Source organism: Martes martes, assembly GCF_963455335.1.
Source record: "Martes martes genome assembly, chromosome: X".
Lineage (NCBI taxonomy): Eukaryota > Metazoa > Chordata > Mammalia > Carnivora > Mustelidae > Martes > Martes martes.
The window spans coordinates 40,749,090-40,764,368 of NC_137897.1; the positions used below are offsets into that span (position 1 = coordinate 40,749,090).

Below are 15,279 nucleotides of genomic sequence, written 5' to 3' on the forward strand. Positions count from 1 at the left end.
TAGTTACTACACAAGCCAGGTCCTTACCGGCCCCAACAGCTGCCTCAAAGGTCACCTGGGACCAAGGTGCCCAGCTGCATTCTCTTACACTCAACCAGTAGCCCTGTTTGCCCTACTTCTAGCCTGAGGCTTCAGCACAGGGCAGCACCTAATAGGCCCTGAACTATTCTTTCTTTGCCTTCCTTTGGTCCAAGATGCCCCATACCCAGCTCTTTTTCTAGAAAACATCCCAGGAAGAACACAAGCTTGAGTCACAGGGATAGAAGGGGTGGGATTTTCCCAGCCCAGCAGAGTCTACTGCCTGAGCTTCTTCCACTTGGTAGAATGGAGAGGTAAGCAATCAATCCACCTAAACTTTTTCTACTTATTCAACAAACATTTGTGACTCTTAGACGCCACTGAAAACAGCATTCAGTCTTCACCAATGCTACTGTTCCCTGAGGGTCTACCAGGTATCAGGCACCAAAGGGATTTACTGTAAGGGATCTCATGGATCCATTAAATCTCTGGGTCTTTGGCTTTCTGTTATGGCCTCAGAAACAGGCTCAGGAGAACAGCTGCCTGCCCAAATTCAGACCAAGAATCAGTGGCACAGTCAGAAGTGGAGTTGGTCCAGGCCACCAGTAGACATGGGGCTAGTTACACAGTGAGAGAATAGCAGACCCTGTAAGGACTCAAGGAGCACTTCAGAATCAGTACCATTTAACAGATGGGAAAATGGGAGTTTTTGAATCACAGCCCGAACTAGAAGACAGGGCTTCTGACTCCTACTTCAAGGTTCCTATCAGAGGGCCCTTTTCCCTGGTAGATAGTACAGACCCTATAAAAGGGTCAGATCACATGCACAAATTCCCCTGGACACTAGCACAAGGCTTTAGGGCTACCTGCTGGGTCACAGATTCAGAGACAGAGCGACCTCAAAGATGTCACTCAGACTGGATACTAGATGTTATTAAGGAATTATGAATGTTGTTAGGTAGGATGACACTTGGATTATGTTAGGAAAGAAAAAATCCTTATCTGTCAGAGAAACATACATGAATATTTACAAATGAAATGATCCAACACTGGGGTCTTGCTTTAAAAATACTTGTTTCAGGAGAGTGAAAATGAATGGGCAGGGTAGTGATGAAACAAGGCTGGCCATGTGATGACTACTTTGAAGATGAATGATGGGTACATGAGCATTCACTATTCTACTTTTCTGTAAGTTTTAAAAAATTCTATGACCTCAGGGTGACAGCAGTGTGCTGTGTTTAAGAACATGGGGCATGGACTAACCCAACCCAGGGACTCCCAACTCTACTCTCTGACCCTGGGCAAGTCACTTCCCTGCTCTAAGCTGCTTTCCTCTTCTGACAAATGGAAACCACAGTAGTTACTACACTTACCTAGCTTGGAAAAGAATAAAAAAGGGTTTCCTTTAGTGTCTGACAATGCAATCTGTTCCTAAGTAACATTATTTTTTATCACCATTATTGTCACTATTATCACTTTCACATCACCGCACTGCCTCATGACCAAAGGATAGAGGCCAGATACTGACCTGAAGCTGAGGTCTGGAGTCCCCGAAACACCAGTACACTCAAGCCCCAACCCCCTCTCAGGGGTTACTCCTAAACACTAGAAACAGCTCAGGGGCAGCCCTAGGCCCTTGAAAGCTGAGACACAGACTCACCTACAGCCCGGAAGAGACAGGCACCGTCCTCCTTCATCTGCTTGATGATGAAGCCCTTCTTGTCTCTCAGGGCCTTTTCAAACCAGTGCTCCTGCTGGAGGGAAAACGTGGGGGTCAACAACAGGAAAGGCCTGGACCCCCTCCCCAGGACCCTGCCCTCTAGTTCCCGAAGGGCCCAGCTAACTGGCTGAGAGGACACTGGGCAGGGTCAAGTCCCTAGCCCTGATTGACACTCCATGCATGTGGAGGAGGAGGAGGAGACCCTTTCTTTTAGGGAACTAGTCACTGTGTAAGCAGAAGACTTGATTCCAGAAGGGTCTCATCTGTTTTCTGACTGCCCCTGCTGACCATGTTGGGAATCCAACAGTGGGCCCCTACAGGAAGCCAGCGGCCCAGACATGGCAAGTACCCGGAGGCAGGGTGGTATGAGGTGGGGTGGGGTGGGGTGGGGTGGGGAGGTGGGGGTGAGAGGTAGAGGTTAGGTGGGGATGGACCTTGCTCTATCTCAAGGAGTTTCACCAGTTCACCTGGGGACCCTCTAACCACTTAAGGTACAGAAGATGTTGAGGAGGGAGTAACTGGCTACAGCCTAGATCCCAAGCCCTACATATAGCTAGGGAATGTCAAGATATATCGCATAAGGAAAAATGCATACACTGTATGATCTCACTTATAACTGGACATATTTCACATATATATCTATGCGCATACAAACACATGAAAGTTGAAAGACCGTACAACAAAATATCCCTAAAAGCTGGTATTACAGGTGATTTTTATCTCACCTTTCTCATGAGAAGCATGCAATCCCTTGTCCAAAACTCCAAAACTCAAAAAGCTTTGAAAACCAAAGTCTTCCTCTAACTCATCTGCCATCCTTACCTGACCTGACCTGAGCTGGCGAGAATCTATTTCTCCCACTTGGAGGTGAATGTTCAAACACTTCCACGCAGAAACAGTCAGCAATTTGGTTATGAGGTACTACCACTGACCCCACCAGAGGTGTCACATAACACATAGTATACACACCAGGTGATTTTTCTAAACTCTGAAATTTCCCTAAATTCCAAAGCACATCTGACCCCAAAGGTTCAGGTTCAGTGAGCCTGTACAAACACGTATCTTGAGACTTAAAAAAATAATGGAGAGACGAATAGGCAGAAAAGAGGACATTTAGGCCAGTGAAACTACTCTGCATGGTACCTTAACGGTGGTTACGTGTCATACATTTGTCCAAACCCACAGAACATACAACGCCAAGAGCGAACCCTACTGTGAACTGTGGGCTCTGGGTGATTATGATGTGTCCTACATGGTCACTGACTGCAACAAATGCACCACTCTGGTCGGGGGGTGTTAATAATGGGGGAGACTATGCACGTGTGAGCGCAGGGGGTTTGTGGGAACTCCCTGTTCAATATGGGAACTCTTGTTCAGTTTTGCTGCGAACCTCAAACTGCTCTAAAAAATTAAGTTGATTAAAAGAAATGATGTCCACTTGTCACTGAAAACGTTTTCCATTTCAAAACAAAACCAGAAGCAGCAGACCTTTCCCAGGCCTTTCACGCCCTCTGCTGGCCACAAGAAACCAGCCTTCAAGAGCATCTAGGCTAAGGACCAGGAATCCCAAACCTGCTCCTTTGGGACACAACCTGCCCAGGGATTTAGAGGATCCGGGCTAACTCTGACTAGACAGAGGGGATCACTTCACTGCAGGCCACATTTCCCCAGCTCAGGTGAGCGAAAATCCCAGCAGAGTAGGAAGTACAAGGTTCGGAGGCTCTGCATTCCAATACCAAAACAGTGTTTTTCAATACCCAGCCTTGTCATTCACTTGTTATGTGATTTCAGACGGACTACCTGAACTCTCCAAGCCTCAGTTTCCTATCAAAGGACAGATACATGATCTACCTGGGGAGATTATCTCAAGAAGCTCAAAGGAGCTTCAGGGCCTGAAAAGGCTTCGTAAATAACAGGTCCTCAGCCACAGAAGGGGCAAGACTGGCACAGAGACCACGGACAACTGAGAGGCTCTCAGCAAGTCCCATGGGAGTGGCTGGACAGAAGGAGGTGAAGAGGGGGGTGATGAGGGAATGCCCAGCAGCCCCACCATTAGGGAGGTGTGGCTGGCTTGCCAGAGATGACAAAGGCACCTGGAAGCCCTTAATGGGCTTCCGTGGACAGCATGGAGACTCTTGTTTGTGCAGAACTCTCCAGCATGTGCCTCTCCCACCCCAGAGGCTGTGGACCAGCACACTTCAGCCACAGCACACTTCAGTCCCCTGCAGGGACAGCCATCTCCCAACACCATGGTACCTGCCCCAGCCAGGGGTCACCAGCAGGGAAGCTGCAACTATGACTACAGGCCCACACTGGGCAGAAAGAGAAGTTCCAAAGAAGGGCACATAGTAATCTCCTGCCCTCAAGTGCAGGGGAAAAGGAGATTGAGGGGGAAGGGGATCAAAGAGGAGGAGAGGGGGCTCCTACTTACTCCTCCAACAAGGGTCTACCAGTAGCTGTCAAATCAGACCCTGACTGTAGTAAGCCTGGCAACGAGCACAGAGAAATGAATCTGACTTGGTTTCTACCCTCCATAAGCTCACAAACTGCTGGGGGGGGGGATGGGGAAACAGGGAATGACCATACACAAGTGTGAGCAGGGCAGTGAAAGAGCTGAACACGGTGCTATGAAACACACAGGAAGGGTCCTAACCAATCATGAAGGCAGGCACCAGAGAAGAGGTGCCACCCGACAGAAGGATTAAAACATGGAGACCTCCAGAAATGCTTGTTAACTGGGTAAGAAATCACTTCTGGGGGCACCTGGCTGGCTCAGTCAGAGAAGTATGAGACTCTTGATCTTGGGGTGGTGAGTTCAAGCCCCAAGGTGGGTGTAGAGATTACCTAAATAAATTAATTTTTTAAAAATCACTTCTACCACAAAGCACCAGGGATGCCTGAGGCTCAGCAGTGAGTCGGGCACAACTAAAGTCCTGGGTAGGACTATGCAGGCAAGAGGGGAAGGGCCAGGAAGAAATATGAACTCGTATTAGCCAAATGCCTGCCCCGTGCCAGGTGCCTGATGCAAAAGGTGACTTCATTTAATTGTTCTTACCACAGCCCAGGTGGTAGTGAGCATTACCCTCATTTGACAAAGGCAAAAAGAGCTGGGGTTTGGGCACCAGCAGAGCCTAGTACAGAGGCAATAGGGGAGGCCCTCACGAGCCACAATATGGAGACATAACTGGCAGCCCATCCTGGGAAAGTCCTGGTTTGTCCTTAAAAATGAAGAAGGCCAAGCATACGCTTTACGCAAGTAGGGCTTTGGTCCTGGAGCGATCTGGGCCTAGATCTGGAGGCCAAATCATGATCCTCCCACTGGCTTTGGCACCAGCAGCCTTAAGGGCTTTGGGTCTGGCTGAAACCCTGCCTCTCCCTTTGGGGAGAGAAAGTGGGGAGGCCATGGTCCTGGGCTCCAGGAAGAGCTTAGAGTCCCAGAAGCCTCTAGCTTAGACTCCTCCTTCCCCTGGCTGGACAGAAGCCTCTGGGAAAGGGGCCGACTTGGTAGTTGTTCAGGAAAGTGGTCCAGGAAGAAAAGGCTGGTGGGAGAGAGAGATGGGGGCTAACCCTTCCATTGGTAAGTTTAAGCTGCATCAATACTCTGGCCTGAGAAAGAAGTCCAGACCGTGAATCTTACGAGCCCACTGCTGGGCCTATGGGCGAGTCCCTCAACATTCCTAAGCCTCCACAAGGGAGCTGGGCAAAGCTCTCTGACATCAGGGGATCCCAGGTGCAAGACTCTGCAACCTACTGGTCCAAAGGCCCAAGAGAAGTTGAAGCAGACTGTGGGAACCAACTGATTTACATTCCAAAGCAGCTCCACCAATTATCAGTCATGTGATGAACCACTCTGAAAACTCCACAGTTTTCCAATCTGTGAAATGGGATAACAAGCTTCCCAATAATAGGGTAACTGGAAAGACTCAAATGTTACAGGACTTTGCCCAGTAGGAAAGTACTTAATAGGTTCTCTTCTTCTCCCTTGGAGGGAAACAAGAACACTCCTGTAGGAGGCCTAATGACGACCACCCAAAGATATCAGGCCCTAATTCCTGGAACCTGTAAATGCTACTTAGTAAGGAACAAGGGTCTTCAGCTGTGTGATTTAAATTAAGGATCTTGAGATGGGGAGATTATCTCAGGAGTATCTGAGGACCTAAATGGAATCACAAGCGTCCATAGAATGGCAGATGAAGTCCTGACACAGAAGAAGAGACTACACATGACCAGGGAAGATGGTGTGAAAACAGGCAGAGGATGGAGTGATGCAGCCACAAGCCAAGGAAAGTCAGCAGCCTACAGAAGCTGAAAGAGTACTGGATTCTCCCTAGAGCCTCTACAGCAAGTAAGCCCTGCCAACACCTTGACTTTGGCCTACTGAAACTGATTTTGGACTTCTGGCTTTTAGCACTGAGAGAGAATAAATTTCTGTTGTTCTAGACCACTCAGTTTGTGGTAATTTGTCACAGCAGCCACAGGAAACAAACACAAACCCCCCTTGAAGCCCTCCCTGGTGGGAGCCATGAGGCAATATGGCGTGGTTCCAGTCCCACAGAATCCACCTCTGTAGCATCCCCCCAGGGAGAGGATGAGGATGAAGGCAGCAGGGGCCTGGAATTTCCCCTCCGAGTCTGGGAAGCTACTGACCCTGCCTATCAATGAATGAACTGCCACTGAAAGGGGAGGGGGCAGGGGAAGATGGCAGCAGGAGTAGCAGCTCTCGGGCAGATGTCTTCTCAGAGCCCAGGGCCAAGAGGTGTTTAATATTCTGGCCTTCACAGCTCTGTCCCAGCAAGCCTGATGCCAAGACCACCCCTCTCTCCCCCCAAAACTCCCAGGAACACTGGCTCAGCTCCATGGGCAAAACATAGGCAACCCATCCAATGAAAAACAGGCACACTGCTTAGGAGCAACACAAGCTCTCCAGGGCGAAGGAATGGGAAAAGAACAAGGCCCCCGAACCTACTGCCGGGCCACTGAGGGGGAGAGGGGAGAGGAGGTGCATTAAAAAAACGAAGATTCTATTATTCTGCAACAACAAGAAACGACGTACTGACGCATGTTACAACATGGGAGGCAATTAAAGAATATGCCAAGTGAAGCCAGATACAAAGAACTGCAAATTGTACGATTCCATTTAATATGAACCTCTCAGAATAGACAAATCAATCAAGACAAAAAGTAGATTAGTAGTTGCTGGGGGCTGGGAGGGGATGACGGGACTAGAGGACAGTGACAGTGCAGGGTTGCTTGGCAAGTGATAAAAAATGTTCTAAAATTGATCATGGCGGTAGGTGCACAACTCTGTTATACACTAAAAGCTACTGAACTGGGGGCGCCTGGGTGGCTCAGTGGGTTAAGGCCTCTGCCTTCGGCTCAGGTCATGATCCCAGGATCCTGGGATCGAGCCCCACATCGGGCTCTCTGCTCAGCCTGCTTCCCTTCCTCTCTCTGCCTGTCTCTCTGCCTGCTTGTGATCTGTCAAATAAATAAAATCTTTTAAAAAAATAAATAAAAAATAAAAGCTACTGAACTGTACACTTTAAATTGGTGACTTCTATGGTGTGTGAATGATACCTCAAGAAAGCCGTTAAAATTAAACAAATCCAAGGGCCTATAGCACTAGCAGGGGAGAAAAAAGCCAAACACTGCTTGAAACTTTGCAGCATACCCCCAACAAGCCAAAGGGCCTCACCACTTTCAAAATGGGTAAGGGGAATGTGGAGCAGGGAATTAAGAGATGACAACTAGCTTCTGAGAAAGGAGTCCAAGCTCCCTCCTATTACCCATTTTAAGACTGGAGAAACTGAGGCCCAGATAGGGGAAGTGCCTGAAGATATAGAACTCAAACCCTGACAGCCCGGGTACTACTTCCTGCTATAAGAATGTCTCCCCGCCAAAGGAATCAGCAGGTTCCTAGATGCCAAAGCTTGGCTACTAAAAGGATTCCAGGAAGAACCAGAAGATCCTGGGGCAAATGCAAGAAAAGAATCAGCCAAACTCTGAGGTGGGCCAGGTCTGGTATTCATACACTCAATAACCCTGGGCATGGGTGGCCTTTTGGAGAAAAAGAAGCTGAATGTTTGCCTAAAGCATAAAACAGCCAAGCAGGAGATCCTGGGGTTTGAACTCGGGCCCGCCCAGCTCCAAAGCCCAAACTTCTTCCACACTACCTCCACACCATCCAGTAGGCCCCCTGACAGGCAACCCCCAAGCTTATTCACCATAACACAGCTGGACATAAAAATCACTGTCTGCCAACCCTGAGCCTCACACTCAACAGACACCTGTCCTGCCCACCAAGCTTGGATGGCAGGGAGGGAAGAAAGGGGCAACGGAGACAGAGAGAGAGAGAGGAATCCAGATTTTCCTCAGAAGACACCCACTATTCTGTCACCTCCAGGTCCAGAGGGCTTTGGCCTGAGTTCCCTAAAATCCCAAAGCTAGACAACACTTCACCAGCTCTTTACCAGACCAATGAGGAAACGGAGACCCGGAGAACATAGCCCTAGCTATTCTGGTTCATCCGGCAAAGCTCCAGCAGAGCCAGAGAGGAACCCTGGGAACCTAAGTACCCTGGCTACAGTGCCAGGTCCAGCTTCTCCCACCACTGGAGCATGCACATCCCCCGCTGAAAACGCTCTGTGAAGTCCTCAAGCTCAGGAGACGTACAAGCCACTCTTTTCACGGGGTTGATTCAGTAAGGCAGCCATGCCTGGAAAAGGAAACCTTTGATACTACCACCTCCCCAGCACCAGGACCCCAGGGTGCCAAAAGGGCTCCTAAAGTCCTACAGTAGTCACAGCATCTGACTGAACAGGAAGTCCGAGTAGTCAGAACACGGATTCACCATCTGTGCTTCCTCTCAACAACTCTGTTCCTTCCCAGGAGATTTAATGGGCCTCCAAGGCTACAAATGCCCCAGGTGACAGTTCAGGACCAAGACTGGAGCAGCAGGAAGATAATCTTCCCTCTTCTCATCCCCCCAAAAGTCCCAAGTTGGAGGAGGTGAGACAGTGAGAAGCATCTTATTCTCCTTTTGTCCCAAGAAGTGTGAGGACAGGTAAAGCCTTTCCTCTGTCATTGGGAAGACATCATGCAGCCACAGACCTTCACTTCCATGTTCTTATGGAAACAAGTATGAAGGAGGGAGCCTAGGTGATGAGAAAGGGGTGTAAGGAGAGGTCTTTCTAGTCACCATGGCAGCACACAGCTTTCTTCCCTTACGTCCTTGGGACCAGGGACGTAGCACTCCCATTTCTGTGGAGAAAAGGCAGACTCCCCCCAACCAGGAGGAGAAACAATTCCTGGCCCTGACCCTGTGGGCCCAGAAAATTGATTCTACCTGTAGTACTCAAGGGTAGAAAGGGAGAAAGGACAGGGTGCTCAAGACAAGGCCCTGGCCCCTGCGAAGTACAGAAAGATTTATCTGAACCAAGGGGAAGAAAAATATGGGTAGAGAATTTCCCTGGAGTGGGGATGTCTCTGGTGAAAACAAAGCTTGATGAAAACAATTCAGGAAGCTCAAAACATTTCCGTGATCCTGGAAATGAGAAGCAAACAGAGCTGGGTCAGGGAGAGACTCAGAGTATCTCCTAGTTCTTCTGGGGACGCCTCAGCTACCACATCCCCAGTACCTGGCAACCTTCTCATAGAAAGTAGGGAGACCCTCGTCCTGGCCTCAGGGAGCTCAGGTAAGGGGTTCTTATGACTATGAAGAGCACCTAGGTCTTTCTGTTCAATGGGTGAGGCCTCAGGACACACTGGAGAAGACCGCATGTCTATCTCACTGGTGAGAAAGGATTGCCTGGTTGCAGGGTGGTGGAGAGTCTCATACCCAAAGGGGACCTCAAGCCCCTCCCTAAGATGATCTCTTGTCCCTGAGACGCTGAAGAGGCTCAGACTCTTCCTCAGAATCCCATCCTACCCATGTCCCAAGAGTAGTGGGTAGTTCTCAGGATTTAGTTCACAAGTGGTCTGAGGCTCAAGTCCCCAAGGAAAAGTATCTTATGTCCCTAAAAGGTCCCTGTGACTGGGGTATATATATGCTACCTGAAGTGAAGTGACAATTAGAACTCTCAGGGCAGAATCAGGTCTCAGATTCTAAGGTGGGTTGAATTGTCTCACCCACCAAAGAGAAAGTTTAAACTCTTAGGGGGAGACCCAAGACCCTATTCCCTAGGAACTTGGGGCCCAAGGTGGAAGAAGTCTTTCTGTTCCTGAGGAGTACCTTAAATTCCTTGAGAAGGAAGCCCAGACCTCATTTCTAAAAGACACACCAGTCACTGAGGTATGTATGGGTCTCATCCTTGAGGGCAAGCTCAAGCGTCCTGCACAATGGGTCTCAAGCCCTGAAGGCAGACTTAGATCCATGGGGAGGGCACAGGCTCCATCTCTGGGACTCCATCCTGCCCATGTTCCCCGAAGAGTGGTAGCAGGCTACAGTTCCCAAAGCAGGGATCTTACATCCCTGACAAGAAACTCAAGCTCAAGGCACCTGGGTGGCTCAGTCAAGCATCTGCCTTAGGCTCAGGTTGTTTTCCTGGAATCCTGAGATGAGGCCCACGTCAGGCTCCCTGCTCAGCAGAGTCTGCTTCTCTTACCCTCTGCTCCTCTGCCACCCCCCACCCCAGCTCGCGCTCTCTCTCTCAAATAAATAAATAAAATCTTAAAAAAAAAAGCAGAAGCTCAGGATCTTGAGGTAGGGGGTGCTCAGATCCCTGTTGGAGGGAGAGAAGGGCCTGTTATGTACCCAAGATGTGTTTCAGTCTTTCTCATATCCCTGTGTTTGTGTGTATTGGGAGGTGTCTGAGACCCCACCAAGGCGAACACTCAGATACCAATCCCTGATGAGAAAGGACCTCTAAAGACCTCATCTTGCCTGGGACCTCTATGTGGGGGGTATCCCTTTCCCCAAAGAGTCTTCAGATCCTGTCTCTGTAAGCCCCTGTCCACAAACGGGGGACCTTGGGCTCAAGTGCCCAAAACTGTGAGGCTTATTTTCTTGAAGAAAGGTTCAGGCTGGGGAGGTTGGGGGAGAGAAGAGCTAAAGGCCTATCACTTAAAAGAAGCTTAAGCTCCTACAGAGAATTTCAAATTCAGACTCTTTGGCCCCAACGAGGTCTCTGACCACTGAAAGGAAGCACAGACCCTTGTCACTTAGAAAAGGGACGAATCTCATGGACCTTAGTAGTTTCTGGTCCCTGAGTGTTAGTTTTGGCTCTCGTCCTCAAGGGGAAGAGAATCTTTTCTCCCTGAAAGAAATCGTATCTCCCTGGAGAAAAATTCAGAAGATCCCCTTCTCTAAATAGAATATATATAAATATATATACACATTACGTATCAGGCTCTTGATTCTAGAAGAGGGAGTCTCGGGCCCTTGAAGGCAGGCTTAAGACCCTTAAGAAAGTCTCACTGCTGTGTGGTCCTGGGCTGTGTCCCTCTGAGAAGGAATCGGGTGGGGGGCGGGGTGGTTGAACTGTACAGATGGTATCAGACCCCTGAAAAGGATTTAGGTAACTCGGGAACGCTCAAAATTCCCCTGAGGTCTCCACCTTACCTGTGCTCCCTGGAGGAGGAGTCTTAGACCCTTATCCCAGAGGAAAGGAAATCTCAAGGCACGGAACACAAACCAAGGTCCCTTGGAATCATAAGACTCCCCTCTCAGGAGGCAATCCCACCTAATGGTCCTACATGATGAGGTCTCAGGACCCGGAATGACGGCTCTGGGTCGGTCCCAGAAGAGACCACAGACTCAATCCTTAAGTCCGCCATCTTATTTGGGGACTCTAACCCCCAAGTCCTTGGGGGGGTGGGGTGGGGAAGAGGGTGCCTCAGGCCCCCACCACCAGAGAATGCCAGAATCCGGGAGAATACGTAGGTCCCTCGGGACGGTCTCAAACAGCCTTCCTGGAGTCCCTACCCAGGCTGGGGATCCCACCCGCCATATCCACTCACCTGTTACCCCAGCCCATACCTGCTCAACGGTTGCGGGGTCCATAGCCTCGATGCGAGCTGCAGCCGCCTCATACTCGTCTTCACTGTTATAACCCGCGCCGACCTCCTCACGCTCTGGACTGCCCCCTCCAACCGCTCCGACCCCGGGGGCTTGACGCCGCCGCTTGCTATGGCCCGGCCCTGAGCAGCAACCGCCAACGCCTACGGCTCCGCCCACGCCCACCACCACACCCGCCGCGCCCACACCCGCCGCGGCTGCACCCAGCGCGTCGCCGGGGCCGCCGCCGGGACCAACAGGGCCCCCGCAAGGAGGAGGAGAGGCCTGCTGTGGCCGCGGACCCGCCACGGCGCCAGGCGGCACGGCCAGCGCCCAGCGGTGAAGCGCTCCCGGAGGCCCCGGTAGCGGGCCCTGAGGCGGTGGCGAGGCCCGAGGACGGGCCCCCACGACGCCCGAGTCACGGTCGCGGTCGCCACCCCCCACACCCGTGCCGCCGCCGCCCACGCCCACACCCCCGCCGCGGCGCGGCGCCGGGGGCAGCGGCCCGGGCGGCGGCGGTTCGTTGGCGGGGTCGGCGTCGGGAGGCGGCGGCTTCTTTTTGGGGAGAATAGTCATGGCGGCACCGCCAAGTACCCCCCAGCAAACCCGGCGCGGGGCACGCTGGGAGAGAACCCGGATGAGGGGGCTACTGTGGTGCGCGAAGCACGACGGGATCGGCGGGACCCGGATAAAGAGATTGTAGCACGGGTTCGAGAACGGTCGGTGGCGCGCCGGTCACACGGCAGGAGAACCCGGATGTTAAGTCCTAGATGAAGGCACCGCAGCGGGTTGGTCGTAGTCTTCTCTCCAAGTCCAACAAGTTTATTGCTACACTCCTTCGTTCCGGCCTGCCGCTTCAAAAGAAACAGAACCAAAACAAGCACCTCTTCGCCCCGCCCCCTCGCAGGTTCTTGAACTACCGGGTGGGGCCCCTGGGCGCTGCGCAAGCGCGCCAGGGCACGGCCCCGCCTCTCGTTCGGAAGTACGTGGGCAAAATCTTCGCCGCCGCCACAACAATCGCGGGCACCAACCAATCGAAGCAGCTGCGTGGGTCCTCGATGACGCCCACGGACCAATCAGATGCGAGCGATCGCCCTCCCGTGTTCTCTGTCTCAGATTTCAGTCAAAGTCGTCGCTCTCGTTCTTTGCCTTTATTCTCGTCCGTCCCGTCGCGTTCTTCTCTCCCCGAGGTTCTGACTCGCGGGTGGGGTACTAGTACAGGACAGCGTAGCCGGCCCCGTGCACGACAATTTTAAAAGCGCCTCCCTGCCAGACTTCCAACTTGGCCGCAGTCAGCCGGACTGACTGGAAAATATCAACACTCCCAGAGCATAGCCCTCCCCTGAAGCGTCAGTTCCGGTCCCACCCACCTGTAAATCCACGTCTGGTGGGGAGGCGGGCGCCACTTCACCCTGGTAACAGGCCGAGTTCTGCGGTGACTGGTTAAGAGAAGCTGTCACTCACTTTGGGCCGGCCAACCCTGGGGCAGAAGTGCACCGTGGGGACCTTGGGTGTTTGGGAAGCAGACACGCCTTCTTTGGCTCCGCAGTGCTCTCGCCCTCGCGTTGACCTCCCCGCCCCTGTGGCTAGTGCGCAAGCGCAGCACGCCTTTCCGACGCCCCCTACCCCCCTCAGCAACTGAGTTTACCTGGATTGAGCAAAGGTTTATGAACCAGCGCTGTCACCAGTTAGTGCTTTGCAAGGGGGTTGGTAAAATCCCTGGTACTGAACAGTTGGAGAGCTACAAGCTAATCGTAGCTCTGCCCCTCCTGTCTGAGGGCTCTTTGGCAAGTCATTTAACATCCACCCCATCCGCAATTTTTCAAAAGAATTTATTTATTTTTCTAGTAATTGCTGTACCCAGCGTGGAGCTTGAACTCACAACCCCCGAGATCAAGTCCCATGCTCTTAGGACTAAGGCAGCCAGGCGCCCCTATCTGCAATTTCTAATCCTCTGTAACATGAGAATGATAATTATGATTTAAGGATCAGCGATTAATGTCTGCAAAGGGTATAGTGCTGTGCCTGGCACATAGTAAGTGCTCAATAAATTAGTTTGAATATCAACTGGTGCAAGGAAAAGGATCCCAGGGTTTGGAGTCAGGAAGACCTCAGTTCCAGACCCTGATGGACCATTACCAATTGTATGATCTTGGGCGAGTCACTGTGTCTTAAATTTGAGGTTACCCATGGAAAATAGGAATGATAATGCCTTCCCAGACTACCTCAGGGAATAGTTATGGCGTTCAGATGGGTTTATGAACCAAGAAGTTGTTTTGAGAGGTGAGGGCTTGCTGCCGGTCTTGGGAGTCAAGCCGTACATGTTGACTGAAAGATGATTAGAAAGCTCTTCTGAATGCCATCTAACCTTGTTCCTTCAGATGCTGACCTTGGTTGAAGTTCTTCCTTGAAGGGTGTCAGTTACAAATGGCATGTTGTGTTTTCTGCTCTGAAGACTTCATGAGAGAGGACTCACGTTTCCTAGGCCTACTGTGTTCAGGGCACTATGCCAAATGCCTAGGCATGTTACCATATTGAATCTTCTCATGATCCTCTCACTTGACCTCTATTTCCTACTATATATTTGTCCAGCATTACATGTCTAAAATTGAATTTGGGATAATCATTGTAGCTAATCTTCACGAAGTACTTTCTCTGCACCTGGCACTCTGTGCTAACAGCTTTGATGTTCCTTTTGACAGTGAGTGCCCCCCACTCAGCCTTTGCCCAAGCCAGAACCTGGGAGTCAACCTCGTCTGCTCCCTCTTCCTCAACTCCCACATGCCTGTCAATCCCAAGTCCTGTCAATTCCACCTCTCAACCTCTTAACTCTCCAACTCTTACCACCACTACATGGTCCAAGCCACCATCACCCACCAAGCGGACTACCGCAAGAGCCTCCTCACCACCCTTCCTCCCGCCAGGACTGTTTCTCTAGAATCCACTGTCCACAGGCAGAGCAATCCTTCTGAAATGCAAACCTCATGATGACTCTCCTGTCTACAAGCCTTCAGAAGTCCCCGTTATCCTTAGGATAAAGTCCAAAATCTGTATCATAGCTTCAAAGGCTTTTTTGTGATCTGGCCTATCTCCACATCCCTACTCTCACCACAGCCTCACACTCTCCTCCCGAGCTGAACCAGAGTAATTTCAGTTCCCCGAAGGCCCCGAGCTTGCCCCCTAACCTCCAGGTCATTGCACATGCTCTCTTGTCTGCCTGAAACTTTTATCCTTTTCCCTGGCTAACTCCACCTCATTCTTTGGGTGTTGGCTGGGTTAGGTCCTCCTGCCATCTGCATGCTTCTGCAATCCCATCAGTCTTAGTTCCACAACACTAGACTGTAATTGCTTAATTGTCTGCCCTCCATGCTCACCTCTGTCGATCATAGACAATGTCTACGTTGCCCATCTTTGTATCCCTAGGGCTAGCACATGGTATGCGGTTAATAAATATTTGGTGAATAAATGGCTATTATTTTACAGATTAGCAACCTGAGGCAAGAGAAGGTTGTAGTGACTCTCTCACCCGGGGCTTGGAACCCAGGTC

At 51.0% G+C, this 15,279-nt stretch overlaps 1 protein-coding gene across 3 annotated transcripts in view; it reads right to left on the minus strand.

The window, feature by feature from the left end:
• Window positions 1–12,457, minus strand: part of OTUD5 (OTU deubiquitinase 5) — a 28,147-nt gene extending 15,690 nt beyond the window's left edge. Inside the window, exons 1-2 of one of the 3 annotated variants that reach the window (XM_080831170.1) lie at window positions 11,715–12,440; window positions 1,679–1,772 (exon numbers count right to left, since the gene is read on the minus strand). In XM_080831170.1, coding sequence (XP_080687296.1) covers window positions 1,679–1,772; window positions 11,715–12,308 — 688 coding nt within the window. In that variant the 5' untranslated portion in view covers window positions 12,309–12,440. Of the gene's footprint in view, window positions 1–1,678; window positions 1,773–11,714 lie in introns of all 3 variants that reach the window. The other 2 variants (XM_080831172.1, XM_080831171.1) reach the window with 2 other exon arrangements.
• Window positions 12,458–15,279: the final 2,822 nt, after the last annotated feature.